Here is a 21,789-nt window from a genome sequence, read left to right as displayed (position 1 = left end):
GAAGCAAGGTGCTCCTTCCTGGCTTGGAAGTTCAGGATTTAGCCGGAGAGACCTCTCGGGTAACCAACCCCTTGGGTTTCCGTTTCCGCCCTCTGGATGACAACTAACACTTCTGACCACTTTGGGCCACACATTTTGATCGTTTTCCGGCTCCGTGTTATTTGAAAAATGAATGCTTCACGTGTGAAGTTCAATATTAACCTCAGTTTTCCCACAGCTACCCTATCAATTGCCTGGGTTAGAGTCTTCAATATCAGTTGAAGATTCAAATTAATCCCTATTACTATGAGAAGATGAGGGGGAAAAATAACACACTTAAATTGGCATAGAGGGTCTCAGATTTAGATTTAGTAGATGGTATAACCTCCCTTGTACTCAGTCACTTGCAACTTGGGTGTATTTCTGGCTCTGTCTTCCCACAGCACTGATCTTACAAAGATGTATTACCAGCAGGCACAAAGCTGCTTCCTAAAGAAGTTCAGAGTCAAGACACCTTCCCGAAGTGCCTGACCCCCAGGGAAGAGCTTACTCCTCCAAACAACTGACTAGCAATTTGGGGAGTATAACATTAAAAATAAAATGAAAAAGAGAACTCCTGAATTGAACGGTAAACTCAGAAAATATAGGGAAGAATTTTAGGTTTTCTGAGTGACTGTATTCTATCTCATCTTACTTTAGTCTTTCGTCTAATCTCAAAACTTATGATCAACAAATGACATGAAAATTTTACAAAAATATTTAAAATGCTAACATTAGATCCACAATATGCTAGAAGTCTCATAGACCTATCCTTCCTTTAGCCTCCCCAAAAGTATACATAAAAGTGCCTAATACATAATATGTATAAAGGATGTAAGCTTTCTTCCTTCGTAGCAAATTGTCCTTGGTTTCCATAGCCTATCCCTTAAATTAAGGTTATAAGACCCAAGAAGTAGAAAACATACACCTGGCTGAAAGGACAAAGAAATAAACAACTTTTTGAAGTATTACTTCATGATGGATACAAATATGGATTCTAGAAACAGACTGGTTCAAAGCCCAGCTATATACTTGTTAACAATGTTTTTTTGGCTAAGTTTCTCCATCTCTCATGCCTTATTTTTCTCACCTGCGAAATATAGAAAATATGTCAATAGCAGTATCTATCCCATTAGTTTGTTGTGAGAATAAGATAGTCATTTGATGTGGAGGACCTGAGAACATTTTCTGGCATCTAGTAATTTCCTAGCACTCAGTGAATGTTATCTTTCACTGTTACAAATTTCACTAAACTTTTGATTTCTAAGCTTTCTTCTTCTGCAATACAGAAACAACTGTAATTGTAAATGCTGTTAAGTAGTCATCTAGACATTAAAAACCCACTTATTTGATTAGATGGTTGTCCACTATTTAGAGATGGAAACAAGGTTTACTTTAAAATCAGTCTTTAGAGAATGGCATGAAAGTTGGCTCTATAGACCTGTATTAATTTAGTCAGCATACTGGAGAATAAAGATAATAATTCAAATAATTTGTATGAGAAAGGGCAAGGTTGGAGAGAAATCCTTTTACTTTGATTTTCTAGCCAGGCTAAATTTTCTGAATACTTAAAACTCGAAGTCATTTGGTCTATATAGATAAAGATTTTGGAAATGGTTAAATATCAAAAAACGGGATCCAGTAACACCAGTAAAATTAATTTAACCAACGTTTGGAAACCCAGGCTACGTAATTTATATAAATTCATCAGGATAGTTTCTGGATAGATTTCATGGCAGCCATGATCATGCCAAATAAATACAGTACAATCAGCACATTTTCGAATCACCCTGCCCAAGATGGAAAGAGTCTTGTAGACTGGTTAATTTAACTAAAGTCTTCAACGGCTTAAAGAAGTCTGATTCCGATGTAATAAAAAATTATTAGCGTTACTGATTTCACAAACGTCAGCTGCTTTAGTATGCCCTGCACTTCAAAACCTGCTTTGACGACCAAATTACTTTCTACCTGGAAATATATTTTAAGAAATCATAGTTAATAATCAGAACCATCGTTTTCACGGTCAAAGCCAACTTCTATAGCCTTCATCTTACCTTATTGCGTAATTCATGGTCTTCTTTTGAGAGATTGAGATCACAGTCCATAGGGCAGGGACCAATTTTATTAGAAACGCTTCCTGGGGTTAAAAACAAAAGGTGGGAAAAAATATTATAGATTTGTACTTCAGAGGATATGTAAGCTTACACTGCTGAAATCTAAGAGTTTATATAAAGCCTGACAAATGAGGGTAAAAGAAAGAATTCTCTGGAGGCTCTAAGTTGTTCTATGCTCCCAGTTTTAATTCAGTCAATGCATGAACTTCAAGTAGAACTTTACCATTGGCCGCACCACAGGGATGCAATTTACAAGCAGCAGCTGTGTCTGATCTGCTTTCTTATCCTCATCCGGGTAGGATTCTCTATCCTCAGCTATGTTTCTGTGATCAAGTTTTCAAAGAAATTTCTCTGTGCCTCACACCAGTATTCCATTATAAAACCTTGAGACTAGACAGTTCTGTTATCTGTGTGTACCCAGCACTTCTCACCTGAGCTACCTTTATCATCTTTTGCATGACTTGTTTTATATCAGGGTTTCTCAACTTCAGCATGAGCGACATTTTAGATTGGTTAACTCTTTGTTTGGGGGCTGTCCAGTGTTTTGTAGGATGCTTAGCAGCATCTCTGGCCTCTACCTACTAGATGCCAAAGGCACCCTTTACCTCCCCAGCCCTCCCCTAGTTGGAGACAATTAAAAATGTCTCCAGACATTGCCAAATGTCCTCTGGGGAGCAAAACATCCCCAATTGAGAACTACTGCTCTAGATCAAAAACTCCTTGCAGATAATGTGTTTTGTTCATCTTTGTTTCTCCTATTATGTCCAGCACAGTGCCTGAAATGGAATGCCTCCTCAACAAACGTTTCTTAAATTATAAACAAAGAAAGATAGTGCATAAGCAGGTATATCTTTACCTTTATGACTCTCAATCCATTGGCTTGACCTCTCACTTCACTGAGCCCATTTGCTAAGGCCTATCCCCAGCATCCTGTGACAAATACCCTGGCCCAGAAGCTGCTAGCGATTGGAGTACCTTAATAGAGCCACAGCTTTGACCAAGAGGTTGACCCAAAATCTATTTTTAAAAGGTATACATGTATCATATACCATGAGCAGTCACAGCCTTGCTGCCTGTCCTCTTCTCTCCCTCTACGGATTAAAGGCTGCCATCCTCAGCCCTTTGGAATTGCCTTTGTGCATGTTTTTAAATGAGCTTTCCAGCGTGTAAAATGTTGAGGACATGGTCTCCATGTCTGCATGCTTTGGAAAACTTTTCCTCCCTAAAGATGACCCAGCCAGCCTCATGAACATTCTCTAAGTTTTTTATAGTGCCGGTCTGCTGAAGAAAAATTCTTTTACCTTTGCTTCATCTGAAAATGTCTTTATATCAACCTCAATTCATGAAGGATTTTTTGCTGGATACAGATTTCTGAATTGACATTTTTTAGCATTTTAAATATGTCATTACATTGACTTCGGGTCTCCATTGTTTCAGATGATGATGTCCATCATTTTTCAGATCACTGTTCCCCTTTTTGTAATGTGGTTTCTTTTCCTTCTGTCTGCTTTCAAGATTTTCACTTCAACTTTGGTGTTTAGCAGTTTCGTTATGTTATTTTTAAATGTAGCTTCCTTGTATTTATTATTTTGGGGTTCACTGAGAGTATTCAATCTATGAGTCAATATATTCCATCAAATTTGGGGGATTTCCAATCATTACTTTTTTAATACATATTTTCTTCCATTTTATGACCCTCTTTTCTTACCTAAGATTCCCATTGTATGTATGTAAAACTATGTGATATAGCCCCATGGGTCTCTGAGTCTCTCTTCGTTTTTCTCCCAGCTTTTTCTTTTCTGTATTTCAAATTCGTTAATTTCTTTTAATTCTTGGATTTTTCAGTTCTGAAACTTCCATTTGGTTACATTTTTTATAGTGTCCATGTCTCTGCTGAGATGACCTGACTAATCATTCATTAAAACCATACTATCCTTTAATCATTTGAAAGTGTTTTTTTTTTAAATTTATGAACATGTTTATAATGGATGTTTTAATGGTTTTTCCTGCTAAATTTAATATCTGAATCATCTTAGTTATTTTTATTCACTATTTTCCTGTCTAAGGTTTATATTCTCCCATTTCTTTGCATGTCTAATAATTATAGATTATATAATGGACACTCTAGAACTGTAGAAGACTCTGGATTCTGTTATCTTCCTTGGAAAGGTGTTCATATTGTTTTCCTAGTACACAGTTCAATCACTGGCTAAGTTTATTAAACTTGCGTAGGCTTAAATTTACATTTTTTCTTTCTTTCTTTTTTTTTTTTTGTTTGCTGCATTGGGTCTTCGTTGTTGTGTGCAGGCTTTCTCCAGTTGCGGTGAGCGGGGGCTACTCGTCGTTGAGGTGCGTGGGTTTCTCATTGCAGTGGCTTCTCTTGTTGCGGAGCACAGGCTCTAGGCATGTGGTCTTCAGTAGTTGGGGCACACGGGCTCCAGGGTGTGTGGGCTTCAGTAGTTGTGGTACACAGACTCTAGAGCACAGGCTTGGTAGTTGTGGTTCACAGGCTCAGTAGTTGTGTCTCGCGGGCTCTAGAGTGCAGGCTCAGTAGCTGTGGTGCACGGGCTTAGTTGCTCTGCGGCATGTGGGATCTTCCCGGACCAGGGCTCGAACCTGTGTCCCCTGCATTGGCAGGAGGATTCTTAACCACTGCGCCACCAGGGAAGTCCCTAAATTTACATTTAGTTTTAGCATTTCTGTGAAAAACTAAGAGCTTCCAAGCCACTCTAACTTACCAGACCTCAACTTCAGGTCTCTAACTCCTCTACCATTACTGTCAGAGCTTTGTTTTAGGCTTAAAATAAGCCTCTCTAGAGCATGGTCTTTATTCCTAATATGCAGACTATTGGCATCTCAGTTTGCTGTCAAATTGAAAATGAGGTATTAACATGACTCTCCTGACTTGAATGCTACCTCAGTTCCAACTCTAGTTATCTCTGTTCTTCTCTCAGGTCCATAGTCATCACTTAGCAAAGCTTCAGTTTTTCTCACTGTGGTCACGTACAGCATTACCCTCAGCTAAGGACTCATGGCTGGGGAGTGGTCCCTATACTGATTTCTGGGTTCCTCTCTGCACAGCTCCCTGCTCTTTGTCATCTGCAGATTCTAGCTGCTTCAGCAGCCCTGAATGCCAAACTTTGTCTCAGCTCAGTGAGACTTTCTCTGCTTGGATTTTGCTTCACTGCTTTAGAGTCAGAATTTTTGCCCAGGTAGACAACCAGGGTTTTCCTCAAAAGTTTCCCTTCTCTCTGGGATCAGCAAGTCTTGTGCTTCCTGATGGCCAATGCTCCATGACAATTAAAACATTAACATGCTTCATAGATTCTCTCCAGTTTAATGGCTGATTGTAAAAGAAGAGCTAGTCTGGTACCAGCTACTCTGCCATAGCTAAAACTGGAAGTTGCAGTGTTGTTTATTTTTTAATTAAAAGTAGGAATGGATACATAAATTGGTCACAGGTTAACTAGCACTCATGTTTATGTGTTAGTAATACAAATATAGGTTAATTACTTTGAAAGTCCACTTTATTTTATGGAACCACTACTCAGTTTAATTATCAGATCATCTTATATTGAGCAAAAGATGAAATATTTACAAATAACAGTAACCTGATGATGCCTTTGGAATGTGTCAGCTGGGATCACCCAGAAAAAAATAAATGGAACAGTCATATTTTTAATAATACGTGAGATACACAAGGAGAACACTTGTCAAAACTGTATGATGTTTCAGTACCCTTCCTATATATAAATGCACATGTTTATAAAAGTGTGTTTTCCCTGTGTTGTGCTAATCTTTTTTACTTGGCGTATTTTTAATGGTTTTTCCAAATGACCTTTGTAAAATTAATCAAGGATCTGACACTGTCCTTTGGAGAAATGCAAAGAAAGAATACTGCTTATAGTAACTTTTGCATGAAGAACAGCCAGAAAATGACAAAACAGAGAAAACATTAATACTGAAAAATATTAAAGCCTGAAAGTGGAACTAACTGAAAAATGTTGCCTTTTTGTTAGTAATATTTTCGTGGGTCTCTGAAATTTTATTTTCCCTTTATTTTCTAAACCACTGTCTTTGTTCTTAGAGATCAGATGGATTTCTCAAAACAATCTGCTAAGTAAAATACACCACAGTTTTTCAAGAGCTCTAGTAGTGAAGAGCATCTCAAATTAAAGATTAGTAAAATGTACAGAAAATATGTGTAAATAATACAAATACAGAAAACCTAGAAAAATGTCTGCAACTAGACAGGATGGAAATCTAAAAAGAAATTAAATGTAGTTGTAATACATTTCCTATTCTTTTCTTTGAGAAAATTACTACTGAAGTGAGGAATTTTTTCCTCCTGTAATTTAAATGTTAAACTGCCAGATGTGTGTCTCATGCTTGAAGAGTCGAAGCTTTGCATTATTTAGCATATTAAGAATCACAGAATTTTAAAAAGGGCTCCTTTATTGCCTGGAGGTTCTAATTAAGTAAACCTTAGCCTGGTACATTTAAAACTTGCAATACAAGAGATTTTGCTCTCTTTTTTTCCCATAGTCAAATCACATCTATATAATAAACATGGAAAATCTGAGATGATATAATTTTTCTTTTGCTTGAAGAATTAAAGCTATCTATTATTTTAAGAAGTTTTTAATAGAGGCCAGCAATCTCGAAGACAACTCACGATTCAAAATACTTTTTAATCATTGCAAGTTGCTTTCCTTATTTATACCAAATAATGTGTGTTTCATAAAGGCAGTTCTATACTATCAATCTTACTCTCTCTTTCCTTATTTTCCCTGTCTGCTGTGATCTCAACTATTCTCCTCTTGTTAGACAAAGACAATGCTAAAGAGCAACAAGAAGATCATAGGTTTTAGATTGAAATTATGTTTTTGTGCATTTCTATGTGCTGCTTATCTGTGTTAAATATCTGATCACACAGCACTAATTAGCTGCCCTTTCAGTAGTTTGTGGAAAGAGTGTCAGCAGCTAAAGTAAAAACCATAATCAAATGGAAGCTCTGTAGGCACCCAACATTCATAAATCATTCCCTTAAATACAGTAATTTTTGCCATTGTAGAAAATGTCAAAGGTGTCAACTCTGTCCAAATATACCACTTAACAGTAACTATTTTAGTAAATTGACTTGAAATGCATTCAGCTTACTGACAGTTAGAAGCACATGATCTAGTTCACAGTACAAATGAATAGTTTAAAGGCCAAAATAAATACCAAAGTACGAATTCTCAACGACACGTTGCCATGACCATGGCTGCAACCACCGACCAAAGTCTCAGCATTGTTTATCTACGGCAGAAACAGATGCTTAAAATTTTTGAAATCTGGTTGTTTATATCTAGTTTCTAGTTAAGAAAGTAAAAATGTTTTAACCACTTTCAAAATAAGGGTCAAATATCTATTTGAGGATATCAACAGTGAATGAACTAGAAATTACATAAATGCACGTAATGACGATAACATTCTCTGCTAGCAGCATAGTTTGTACCTATAAACAGTAACTTCTTGGATGCTGCCAACATAAATAGATAAATGTTGGTCATAATGTCAAGGAGAAAATTCTATCTTTCCTTCATGGGAAGCAGAAATGAACAAATTGATCTTCAAAAATGAAACTCTTGACAAAGGGCAAGTACCATAGAATTGGAGTTTAGGTTTGGCCAGGATTAGTCCCTCTAAAGCCTCAAATATTTAGTAAAAGGTAAAGTGCTCCTACTATTTTATGAACTGGTTTCTTAGAAGTGTTAAGAAGCTTAATGGTTTCATATTTGGGGATGTTTTAATATTAGTGACATCAGGAATGCAACAAAACTATTCCCAATTTCACTTCTGCCCAGACCTCTAAGGCATAATCTGTCCACATAGACCCTCAACCCATGTGGCACTTTGGTACCACTTATGAATATCAACAGTTAGTTGATTGATGACAATACATTATATTTTATGCAGTATTTTTCAGTTTATTAAAACAGATTTACCTATGTTACTTATTTAATTCAAGTTATTTTGTTTACCTTTACAGCCAGCAGAGAACCGTAAATATTTCTGCCATTATATCAACCGGTAGTGATCTCTGAATATTTTGCATCTTCAGGATAAAAAATAGATTCATACATGCATGCCTTGCCTAATAAAATATTATTGTAATGTAAGAGCAGGAAAATACTTGGTTATTCTTTCCAAGAATAATTTTTAAACATCAACCATTTCTGCCATCCTTAAAAAGATTGCATCCTTTTATGAAAGTTAGCTTCTTTTTCCCTTATTCTTAAAAATATTAAACTCTCCATCTTAAGCACAATGAAAGAATTCAGAAATTTTAATATGCTGCTCATGAGCTTTCCTTGGTTATCATCACTGACAATTTCATTGAACTTAGAACATCCAAAGCTACTTAGAATAATAAATTATTTTACCCACTAGTAAGTCCTTATTGTTAAGAGAAAATTACGGGTAAGGATAGAGGGGATCATTGCCCAGTACTGAAATTAAGCAGGATATGGACATAGCCAAGTGCATTTTTCTCATTATAGTAACTAATACAATAACACAAAGGTGATTTAGTGAGCACCTACTGCATGTATTGCACTCTACATAAACTACTACTAATCCTCAAGTAAGGCCTGTTATCCCCCCTTTATAGGTAAAGAAGCAAATGTTCACAGATTAAGGAACCTGATAAACGACATTAAAGGGTAAGAGTCAGGGTGTGAATGTAAGCCTCCCTGCCTCCTATATCCACATTCTAGTTCCTCCATGAAACGTGCACAGGTCTGCATTCTCTTTCAATTTCTTTCTTGCACATTTCCAGTAGGTAGACAGAGATAAGGGCTAGTTGTCACAAAAAGGAATAAAAACAGAACGTTGACTCAACCCCCTAACTGTTGACTTTTAGCTATTCATCCTAGAGAGAAGAGGAATAGTAATATCTTGAAGAAAATAATGGTAATAGCGAACATTGTTGAGTTCATACTACATACCAGGCTTTAAAGATTTCAATGTCCCAAGTTAGTTACTAATTTTAAACTCTTATCCTTAAAACTGTTTTAAAACACTTCAATGAGTAATAGATTTTACCAATTCAAATTTTACCTCCTTCCTTGAGGATATTATGCTAAGTAAAGTTTGCTAGTCACAGAAAGACAAATATCGTATGGTTCCACTTATGTGAGGGACCTAGAATAGAACGGTCAAATTCAGAGAGACAGAAAGTAGAAATGATGATTGCTAGGGACTGGACGAAGGGTAAAATGGGAAGTTATTGTTTAATGGCTAGAGACTTTAAGTTGGAGAAGATGAAGAAATTCTGGAGATGGATGGAAGTGATGGGTGTACAACATTGTTAATGTACTTAGTGTCACTGAATGGTACGCTTAAAAATAGTTAAAATGGTAAATTTCATATTATCTATATTTTGCCACAATTAAAACATTTTTTACCTCCATATTCCTCAAGCCCTAAATGAAATGCTAAGAAACTTTTAAAATGCTGTAGTGCCTCCAAAACAAAACAAAAAACTGAGGGGACTTCCGGTTGGGACCAAATGGTATACACTTGTTTCTCCCTTCTTCTCCTCTCTAAGCATAACTAAAAAACCTGGAAATAATGTAGGATGTAGCCAAAGAAAGTTCTGAAAGATATAAAGAGGACAGAGAGATGATTATAGACCCCAGGACTAGAGCAACAATATAGGACAGGGCAGCCCATGCTCCCTCCCACCTCACCCAACAGAAGAAAGTAATCCAGAACCAGCGTCTCCAACTCCGTCCTATCAGCAAATAGGGGTCCAGGTAGGACCCTATCTACCCTTAGAAAGGAAGTCCCACCAACAACGTCAGGTGAGTCCAGCAGCACTGGAGAGCAGGATAGACCAGAACCTACTGAAATAAGCATCCAGGTGATGCCCTCTCCTTCCCTGCAGCTTGAAACAGCCCTCCTCCCACCAAGAGACAACAAACAGGTGGCCAAGTGGTACCAGCAGGGGAACCCCACCACAATTAACTCCTAGACCAGAAACTTTCTTAACATCCTGAGGCTGGAGACTCCCTTCCCCACCTAAAGGCAGCAGGTGGCCAGGGCTGGGGAAGCTCCTTCTGTCCCCGCAGACGTCACTAGCAGGGTCCAGTGGATGTGCCCCAGATATACAAGCTGAATCACGCAGACCAAAACAGCACATTTTCCAATTGCTGGAAGAAAAATGTGTCAACTACAAATTCTATATCCAGTGATTATCCTTCAGGAAGGAAGGCAAAATACATTCTCAAATGAAAGGAAACAAAAAGAATTTGTTGCTAGACCTTCCCTAAAATAATGGCTAAAGAAAGTTCTTCAAACAGAAAGGAAATTATAAAAGAAGAAATCTTGGAGCATCTGAAAGGGAATAAAAAAGAAAAAATCAGAAAAAGCATCAAACATGGGTATATATAATACACTCTTTTTACCCTCACGGGTTTTAAAAATCACATTTGATGACTGGAACAAAAACCATAACACTATGTGTTACCCAAGACAATGATATTTAAAAGTAGGGAAGGTAAAGAGACTGAAATGGAAGTAAAGTATTTACACTTGACCCAAAGTGTAAAATATTGACACCAGGAAACTGAGATAAATCACATATGTATAATGCCATACCCAGAGCAACTACTATGAAAAGTACACAAGAGATTTGTTCAAAAATTATCATCAAATCAGGATGGAATCCTAAAGAGGGTTCAAGTAATGCGCAGGAAGGCAAGTAAAGAGGAACAGAGGAATGAAAAACAGGAAATAATGAGAAAACTAAAATGGCAGACTTAGTCCTAACATACCCATAGTTACCTTATATGTAAATGGTCTAATAAATATGACCTAATTATATGCTATTTACAAAAAAATGCACTTCTAATTCAATGACAGGATAGATATGTTGCATTTTCATTTTCATTCAGTTCAAACTTTTTTGAGACTTCGTTGTTTTGCTCCACTGATTAGTTAAAAGTGTGTTTAATTTCTAAGGTTTTAAAAGTTTCCTTTTGGTTTTATGTTAATTATTTCTGGTTTGATTTTATTATGATTACAGAAAACATTTTGTATGATTTCAATTCTTTTCAATTTTATGAGGTTTCTTTTATTGGCCCAGGATATATTTGTGAATGATTCATGGGCGCTTGAAAAACATGAATATTGACCAATTTTACATAATCTCCTCTAGAAAACACAGGAGAAATACTTCCTAACTCATTTTATGAGACCATTATAACAATCCTGACACCAAAGCCAGACAAAGACAGTTTACTAAAAAACAAAACTACAGACCAATATCTCTCAGAAACTTGGAACATTCTCAAGAAAATATTAGCAAATTGAATCTAACAATGTAAGAAAAGAATTATACAGCTTGAATATATGGCTACAGTAATCAAAGCTGTGTGGTGTAGGGACAGACACATAAGTCAGTGGAAGAGAATAGAGAAGCCAGAAAAAAGTTTAGAAAAATATGCTAAGCGGCTGATTTTCAAGAAAGGTGCAAAACCATGTCAATGGAGGAAAAACAGCCTTTTTGACAAATGGTGTTGGAGCAACCGGCAAAAAATAATAATAGTAAAATAAAATAAAAATTAACCTAAACTTCATTCCTTATGTTAAAAATAATTCAAAATGGATTTGCTTTTTGAAAAAAAAAAAACAAAAACAGGAGAAAATATTCAGGAACTTCAGGCAATGAGTTCTTAGGCTTGACACCAAAGCCTGATCCATAAAAGGAGATTGATAAATTGGACTTCATTAAAATTCAAAATCTTTACTCTATGAAATACCCTGTTAAGAATATGAAAAGGCAAGCTGCAGACTGAGAGAAAATATTTGCCAAGTACATATCCAACAACTACTGGTTTTATTCAGCATGACATGTATTATGGGCAAAAAATCAAGATGATGAACCCCTGATTGCTCCAACAACTAGTTCATCACACTTGGTTAAAACTTTATTTCATGGCAATTATTCATACACATGACGCCTGATTCCTGCAAGTCTGAAAAAGGAAAAAAAAAGATGTTTTATTACAAGTTTAGGTGAAGGTATAAGGAGATACTATTAATTATGGTTCAAGAAGAAAATGCTGGAATGTTTTATGAAAAGGCTTACACCTTTTAAATATTTGACCTTAGAAAGTTTTATATGCATGTGTCTGTGTGCACATGTGTTAATATTTCAATGCTGGAGAAGACACACTTGCTGATAAAAGCAATACACCAGCCTGAATATAGATCAACTAACTAATGAGAATTTGTTTGGAAAGAGAGGGTTAATAGTATGGGAGGAGAAATATTTGTGCTTTAGGGTTCTGTATTGCTTTTCACTGAATTATGTTTTCACAATCTATGTCTGTTAACAACATTACAGCAGCCAATGTCTTTAACACTAGCATTATGCCTTGTATATGCTTATTTCTATGCATGTTGAAAATATTGCAGGATCTTTTTTACTACAACTTTAAATCTACAAAATTCTAAACACAAGATTCTAGTGAAACAGTTCTGTGTTCATTTAACAAGTTATAGAACACAATCTTAACCAAAAAAATAGTTGTGGCTTTGCAAACAAAGGTTGATCACACTTGCTGGCCTCTAGTAATGTAAAATATTCAAAGACAATGTGTCATGTATCTGTGCTACAGAGCATCAAGTCCTTCTATCCTTCATTGCCAAGGTATCAACATTCAAGAGCAAGACTGACTTTTCTAATAAAATGAGTTTAATACCAAAAAGGATTGATTTCCCTCCTATCTCATGCTAAAGGAAATACTTACCTGTTTGATTCGAAAGCCTATTTTTCTAATTTATATTTCCTATTTCTTACTCCATATGGATCATCTAATTAGACTGAATGGATCAGTGTGGATAAAAAGAGTGTCGCTTTCTGCCAATTTTAATTTCAATTATTTCCACATTGAACAAAGTCAATCACATGCTCATAAGAAAGAGAACTAAATCAGTCAGACCACTGAAGTGTTCAAAGCCAGCCTCATGTTTAGAAAGAGCTAATGAACCCATTTATTCACATGAGGTCTCACAATGTCATTTATTTTTTATTCCCATTTGGAGTTTGATGAACATAATCCTGAACCAAAGGAAATGCTACCTGCTAAAGACTTGCAGAAAGTACCTATAGTGTGTCCTCTTTGGATAAATGCCTATCCATGTTCTACGTACATGAAGCATCTAAAATTGGCAAACTCATGGAATCACAGAGTAGCATGGTGTATGCCAGGGGTTGGGGGAGGGGGAGGATGGGTATATGCTAATCAATGAGCCTAAAGTCTCAAAGATGTAAGATAAGTTCGAGAGATCTACTGTACATCACATCCAACTACAGATACTGTATCGTACACTTAAACATTTGTTAAGAGGGCAGATCGCATGTAGTGTTATTACTACAATAAAAAAAAATTTAAAGAATGGAAGAGCCTGCAGTAAAAAACCAATATCAATATCATAAACTGGAGCAATTGGAAAGCTATGTCGGATAGGCTGCTACTTTGTCATGTGTAAGGAGCAAATTCTCCCCAGTTGGTCATGGTTTCTTTCGTCATAATTCGCGTTAGTAAAAACAGAATACAAGTACATTTTATCCCTACAGTTCGTTATTTCCAACTTATCCAGATCGTGTGTTCAGCTCTGGGTACTTCTGGGAATTGAATAATGGGGCCAGAGACAAGTGTGTCTTGTCACAGGTCTGTAGTAACACTTCCCTCCTTAAACCACTGCTCCCAAAGCTTTTTAGAAATGCTCCAATTGTCCTAACCTGCTAGGTCCATTTCAGTGTCTCACATTCAGTCAAGAACTATGATATTATTAGTTGTCTCTGTCCACTTCTGCAATATCATTTTGCAAGGACACGTGTCCTAATACTGAGGCACTGAGTATCGGCAGACTAAATGAGAGAGATTGGCCAAGGAAAAATGGAATTATTTTCATAGACAGTACATTTTTAGGAGTGACTGCTGAAAACACAAGGCACACTTGCGTTTGTTAACATATTTGCCACAAGAGATTAAGGATCACACACAGACACGGACGCACAGATGCTCGTGCACGCGTACACACACACACACACACACACCATGATGTGTGTGTGGAGGAAAGAGTATTTATTACCCCTGCCCTAAAGACCATGGTCAGCAAAGTGTGTATACTGAAAAAGATTTTCAATTGTTTCAAAAAGAAAAGGAAGTTCTTTAAAAAAAAATAATGACTTCGTTAGTAGCTCTAAAAATATTGATAATTTGAGGGGTTTTGAAATGTCTTATGCCAAAAGACTGGGAGAATGATAAACCTGTTTGAACGATAACACAACCCCATTGCTTTTTTATGTTCCTTACTGCACTGTTTAATAGCACAGGCAGAGAGGAAAAACTGACTGTGATGAATATATGAGACCAAATAAAATGTTAAGGGTGTAAAATGTCCTGAAAACACAAGCTGTAATCTGATGCTGTCGATCTAATCCACACACACTCTGTAATTAGAAACATATCGGAACAGGGCAGCAGCACATTTGTACTTTTCCCTCAGACCCTTTTTTTGATCATTCACATGTGACACATTCATTTTTATTGCCATTTCCACTTAAAAAAATTTTTTTAAGGTAGCGTAAAACCGCCCATGATGTTTTGAGCCCTTCTAAATTATTTTTCAGTTTTCTCTCCTGAAAGGAAATAACACAGCAAAGATTCTAACCTGATGGAAACGTTTTAAGCCCATCTCATCTCTCTGTGCTCCAGATCCTTTTGACACACCCTTCTCCTTTCTTTCTTAGCGTTAAACTGCTTCTCCACTTCCTTTACATCAGTGGGAACACTTCCCTTATGGGTGTCAGGATCTCTCAGAGGGGTCAGGGGCTGCCCCGCAGAGGAAATGACAAGCTGTGAAATGGAAAAGAACAATTTCTTCCACATGTTTCTTCGCTCCTGGAGCAGTGCGAGGTTGTCAGCCAGCATCACTTTGGAAGCAAGCAGGACTCTGTATCGTAGTCCTGTCAAAACTAATTTACAATTAAAGACCTGCACAACTGCTTAAAGCTTTTTCAGTTCCAGCAGTTTTCTGAAATGACTTTGAGATTGAAGTGGTTCAAACCAGAAACCATTGTTGTAATTAACCCCTAATGGTGAAGAAGCCCACGAAATCAAAGATTAAAACAATTATAATTTTTTTTAATGAAATCTGTTAAAAAATACGATCCTTACTCTACCTCCAATTAACATCTGTGTGGAGTTTCCCCACCTGAGCCCCAATCTGGGGAGTTTAATGTTGCAGCTATTGGAAGTCTTAGTCTGTAAATAAAGTTACAAGGTGACAACTTCATTGATCTGTAAGAAGGAAGGAAGGAAAGAAGGAACAAATGAAGAAACGAAGGAAGGGAGAAGAAAGGAAGGATTTACCTTGACCGTTTGATGCTTTTTAAAAAAAGATTTAAATTATTTTAAAATATTTTGAAGCATTCCTATGATTTTAAACCTTTTTTTTTTTTTTTTTTTTTTGGCCGAGCAGCATTTTGTGTGATCTTAGTTCCCGACCAAGGATCGAATCTGTGCCCCTGCCCCCTGCAGTGGAAGCGCAGAATCCTAACCACTGGACCGCCAGGGAATTCCCAGCATTTCTATGATTTTAAATATTTAGATGCGTTTCCATGATACACTAAATAAAGGCATTTTAAAATTGCAGGCAGGGCTTCCCTGGTGGCGCAGTGGTTAAGAATCTGTCTGCCAATGCAGGGGACACGGGTCCGAGCCCTGGTCCGGGAAGATCCCACATGCCGTGGAGCAACTAAGCCCGTGCGCCACAACTACTGAGCCTGTGTTTTACAGCCCACGAGCCACAACTACTTAGCGTGCCTGCCACAACTACTGAAGTCCGCACACCTAGAGCCCGTGCTCCGCAACAAGAGAAGCCACCGCAATGAGAAGCCCGTGCACCGCAACGAAGAGTAGCCCCCGCTCACCGCAACTACAGAAAGTCCACGTGCAGCAATAAAGACCCAATGGAACCCAAAATGAATAAATAAAGTAAATAAACTTATTTTAAAAATGGCAGGTAATTAGTTTCTTATGCAGATTAATCCCTTTGAAACATACTATGGTTCCCTGAGATTCAATTTTGCACTTAGATAACCAAGTTAGATCACTTACGCTGCTTGAAAATCTAGAAATCCACAAGAACAAACGTCATGTCTAGAAACTGCCTCAACATTTCACCAAATGGTGATTCTGAAGTAGGCATTCCAAATTCTTAAAAGCTTGGACACATCTTGTAGAAGCACTCATTCCTTAAAAGCTATACAAACATCATTAGAGTTACACACAGCAGGAAATGATTTGGGACAGTCTCTCCACAAACTCCCCTCTGTCAAAAGCAAAGTTATGTGTACTAGTTTCAAATAACAGATTCCTAATTTTTCCATAGAAACACGTAACAACAGACTTACAAATTACTAAATAAAGGTCTATATCACTATGGTCTGGGGTAATCAATAGAGCCTGAAACTTGCTTTCCTTATCTTACACTTGAGGGAACGGTGGCCTAAAGACTTCTGGGAACACGCTGTGTAGATTTGTCTAAAACTAGCCACGAGCTCCCACACAGTAGTTCTCTTCATGAATGAACACACTAAATAAGCTCTAGAGGCCAGCTTGTCCGTGGTTCCCTGTTCTGAGTTCCAGTTTTATGAGTCTGAGCTGCTCTTCATCTGTGCTTCGTCTCTCACTGCTGTCAATTAATTTGCCCTCCAGTCTGCCTCTACTTCACGGCTCAGGTGGGGCTGAACAGTATATACCGGGGAGAACCCTCTCCCCAGGCTGCTTAAAAGGTCACTGAAATAGAACCACACCCATATAGCCAATTGACTTGACAAAGGTGCAAAGGCAAGTCAGTGGTGAAAGAATAGCCTTTTCAACAGTGTTAGAACAATGGAACATTCATATACAAAACAGTTTACCTCCGAGGGATCATTGCTCTAAATGGAAAATGTAAAACTAGAAAACTTTCAGAAGAAAACATGAGAAAATCTTGTGACTGAGGGTTAGATAAAGGCTTCATGGATGAGATATCAAATGTACGATCCATTTAAAAAATTGATAACTTGGCCTTAAACAAAATTCAAAACTTTTACTCTGTGAAAGACACTGTTAAGAAAATTAAAAGTCAAACTGCAGTTGGGGAGAAAGCATTTACAAACGACATATCCAACAAAGGATATGTATCCAGAATGTATAAAGAACTGTCAAAACTCAACAGTAAAAAACAAACAAAAAAAAGTTAAAAACCCATTTTAAAATTGGGCAAAAGACTTGAACAGATCCTTCACCAAAGAGTATACATGGATGTCAAATAAGTGCATATGAAGATGTTCAATGGTATTAGCCATTAAAGAAATACAAATTGAAATCACAATTTTGGATTTAATTTGAATACAAATTAGAATGACATTTTAAAAAACTGACAACACTTAGTGCTGATGAGGTTGCAGAGCAACTGAAATGCAAAGTTGTTACTGCCACTCTGTAAAATAGTTAGGCAGCTTCTTACAACACTAATTATACATATGCCATACAACCCAGCAATTTTACTTCGAGGTATATGTTCTAGAGAACATATAAATACTATGCTCACACAATCACTTGCATATGAATATTTAGAGCAACTTTATTCATAATCGTCAAAAATAGAAACAATCCATATGTCCTTTAACGAGTGAACAGATAAATAAGCTACGGTGCTTCCATGTAATGGAATATTATTCAGCCACAAGGAGGAATGAACTGTTGATACATACAACAGCTCAGTTGAATCTCAAAGGCATTATGTTAACTAAAAGAAGGCAGTGTCAGCAAAAGACTACATACTGTAATGACAACTTGAAAAAAACAAAAAACCTCTTTTTTTTCCATAATGATGGAAAGAGATCACTGGGTATCAGGGCTTAGGGCTGTCGGCTGGGAGTGAGTAGGGGTGTGCCTACAACAAACAGATAGCACAAAGGAGGTTGTTTGGGTAATGGAATGGTTCTTTATCCTGATTGCGGTGGTGGTTACATACATCTATGTATGTGCTAAATTACACAGAACTGAATACCCTAAGAAAGTTAATTTCACTGTATGTTAGTTTAAAAAATAAAATAAACTGTTTGCTGGACTTATTTCCACAGAAAGGAGCTGTAAGCCCAGACAGCACTCAGATCCATCTGCATTTATTCATTCAGCAAATATTCACTGAGAACCTACGGTGTGTCAAATGTTTTTGTAAGCACTGGGTACATGAATAAGCAAAGCAAAGATCCCTGCCTTCCTGGAGTCTGTAGTCCAGCCACACCTCTTGATGATAAATTTCTAAGATTCAGCCAAGTAAACGGGGCACTGAGGTAAGGACAGAGCTGGTGCCTTCAGAAGCACCCCTTCATCTCTAGGCTCTTTATCTCTAGGCTTCACCTCCAGAGTTAAAGGAAGTGTACAACTGTTTCAAGGTCCCTAATGAGAGTGTACCATCTACAGCAAGACTACAGCTTATACCATAATTAGGCCACCTCTTGCCCTCATTCTCATCTTCAGAAACCAAAACTAGACAGAACTCCAGAATTTCTGCTTTGTGACAGACAGCAGTTTCAGGTAACACAATATAATCAGACCAAATTAAAAGATTAATGACATCACTTTAACATTTATTATCTTATTTGATTCTCTCCACAAGCCTGGAAGTAGAAAATACAGTATTACGATTCTTATTTTACACACATGATGAAAGTACCTCACAGAGGTTTCAAATATTAACTAGTAAACTTGTGATTCACGCTGGTGTTCTGTCGTCAAGACCATATTGCTTTTCCCTCTACCGTAGTGCAACGGTCAAATGAAAGTAATTCCTTTGTATTTCTTGGCTTGGCTAATCCACATTTGCCTAAGGAGTGCATTAATTCACACTTATTTATTCAACAAGTCTTTACTGAGAAATTGCTCTGTGCCAGTGGTGGCACAGCAGACTTGGTTCTTACCTTCATGAGGCTTGTAATCCAGATGGGGAGGCATACAAATGAACGCAAAACTGGTATAAAGGGAAAGAACATCGGAGAAAGTCATGGAGGCATTGGATAGGGCCTCCTGGAGAAGGAAGTTTTAAGCTAGTTTATGAAGGATGAAAAGTTAGTCACAGTTGATGACTCTTTCGGATAGAAGAAACGGCATGACGGAATATCCTCGGTGGAAATTGCTGTATTTCAAGGAATTGAAGAAAACGAGAGCAAATCTGCAGCGACACGTCGGTGTTTCTCAGCACTGGCTGCGTGTTAGAATCACCAGGAGAAGTTTATTAAGAATAATGGTGTCCTTTGGTTCTGTCGACAAACCCTTACCTTAAAAATACCCCAGACTTTATATTCTTTTGCTATCACCCCAATTCAGGCACTGTCATCACTCAGTAGGATTCCTGCAGTAGTATCCCGATTGGTGTCAATTAATCAACCTGTTAACCTGAAGTCAAATAAAGTCCCTTCTCTGTTCAAAACCATCATAAGGCTTAGCACCTCGCTCCAAGTAGAGGTTAGGGAGTAGGGTGGGGAGCACAGCTGACACAGTGCTCTGGAGGCCACCCCAAACCCCGAACCTGTCTGACCCTGTCCTCTACAGCCCCGCCCTTGCTCACTCTGTCACCGGCACATTAACCTCTTATGTTCCTCAAAACATGCCGGCCACACCTGCCTTAGGGTCAAATAGCACCTGCTATTTTGTTTTCCTGGGATATCTGCTTGGCCGGTTCTCTGACCTTCCCAGCAAGGACTACCTTAACATCCATGCATGATGAGGCTGCTCAGAGCTGCAGTGACAATGAGAGGTAATTCCAGAAAAGCTCAAGGAGTTGGCCAGAGCCTCGCACTGGATTTTCTTAATGGGCTTCTTGTATCTTGTAATATGAAATAATGTGTCCTTGCTGTCTAAGCCATTGTTAGGTATTTTACTTGTAGCCATATGCCACCCATTCATGTATACTACATTTCCATATGTGCCCAGATTTGTTGCTAGATTCTCTAGACTTAGGTCGCTCTTTTAAAGATTACTGGATTTCAATTTCTCAACACAGACAGCTTTTTACATATACACAACTATATAATTTCATTACATGAATGAATATTTTTATACATATTAGTTTTTTTTAGTTGTTTTTATGGTTGTTGCCAGTGTTTTTCTGTAGTCGTTTTTCCCTTTCCTTTAAAAATATTGGATCACTTTCCCCCTAACATCAAACCATATGTGACCTTAGATAACTTATATTAATAATCCAGCTTACATGATTTCATATAATGTCTGTACACAATACACGATTATTTAGAAAAAATATATTTATAAACTATATGTGATATACTGACTTTGTAACCCGTGACATTGTTAATATTGCTGTATTAATTATAATCTATTTTTCTATAAGTCTCTTAGGATTTCCTAGTAGTTAATCATGTCGTGTGCAAATAAGAACAGCTTTGCCTCTTCTTTCCAATCCATATACCTTTATTTCTTTTTCTTGTCTTATTGAACTGACTAGAACATCTAGTGCAATGTTCATTAAAAGAATGTTACAGATAAGACACATTGCATTTCTTCTGATATTGGAGGAAATATTCAATCTTTCACCAATAAATATGATACTAGCTGGAGGTTTACACAGATGTCTCTTAGTTTGAGGAAATTCCCTTCTATTTATAGTTTCTTGAGAGTTTAAATCAGAAAGCATTGTGAATTTTGTGAAATTCTTTTTCTGAATTTTTTGATATTATCATAGGCTTTTCTACTTAAATCTTGTAAAATACAGTCTATTGCATTGATTGTCAAACCAATCTTGTACTCCTGGGATAATCCCCACCTGATCATGGTGTGTTACAATTTTGATACATTGCTGGGTATAATTTGCTAAAGTTCTGTTAAGATATTTTAATCTATGTTACTGAGGGATATTGCTCTGTAGTTTTAGTTTTTTTAAAAAGGCTTTCTGGTTTTACTCTCAGGGTAATGCTGACATCAAAAATGATTTGTAATGTTCCTCTTCGATTCCTTCCTCTTCAATTTTCTGGAAGAATATATGTGGAACTGGTATTATTTCTTCTTAGATGTTTGGTAGAATTGACAAAAGAATATATCTGGGCCTAAAGTTTCCTTCCTGTGGGAAGGCTTTTGACTATGAATTCAATTTATTTAATAGATATAAGACCATTCACTTACTTATTTTTTTCTCAGTTGTTTGCATTTGTTTGTTGGTCCTTTGTATGTCTTCTTTGGAAAAAAAAATTCTATTCACTTCCTATGCTCAATTTTAAATCAGATTGTTTGATTTTTGCTATTGAGTTATATGAGTTCTTTGTATTTTGGATAGTAACCCCTTATTAGAGACATGATTTTCAAAAATTTTCTCCCATTCTATAGGTTGCCTTTTCATTTTCTTGATGGCTTCTCATTTGAAATTTATTGAATTTCCTTTTTTATGTCATCTTTGGCAAGGCTTTTTTTTTTTTTTTTTTTTTTTTTTGCGGTATGCGGGCCCCTCTCTGCTGTGGCTTCTCCCGCTGCGGGGCACGGGCCCAGCGGCCATGGCCCACGGGCCCAGCCGCTCCGCTGCACGCGGGATCCTC

The 21,789-nt window shown here is 37.1% G+C and overlaps 1 protein-coding gene across 1 annotated transcript in view; it reads right to left on the bottom strand.

Moving 5' to 3' along the window:
* The window catches only part of LOC102977725 (uncharacterized), a 206,433-nt gene that overhangs the window by 85,731 nt on the left and 98,913 nt on the right, over positions 1 to 21,789 (bottom strand). Inside the window, 1 exon segment of the mRNA XM_024121907.1 lies at positions 2,069 to 2,155. Within this exon segment, the coding sequence (XP_023977675.1) occupies positions 2,069 to 2,155 (87 nt within the window).

Source organism: Physeter macrocephalus, chromosome 18, assembly GCF_002837175.3.
Source record: "Physeter macrocephalus isolate SW-GA chromosome 18, ASM283717v5, whole genome shotgun sequence".
NCBI lineage: Eukaryota > Metazoa > Chordata > Mammalia > Artiodactyla > Physeteridae > Physeter > Physeter macrocephalus.
The sequence above is the reverse complement of the archived record's forward strand: the minus strand, read 5'-3'. Positions and strand labels throughout refer to the sequence as shown.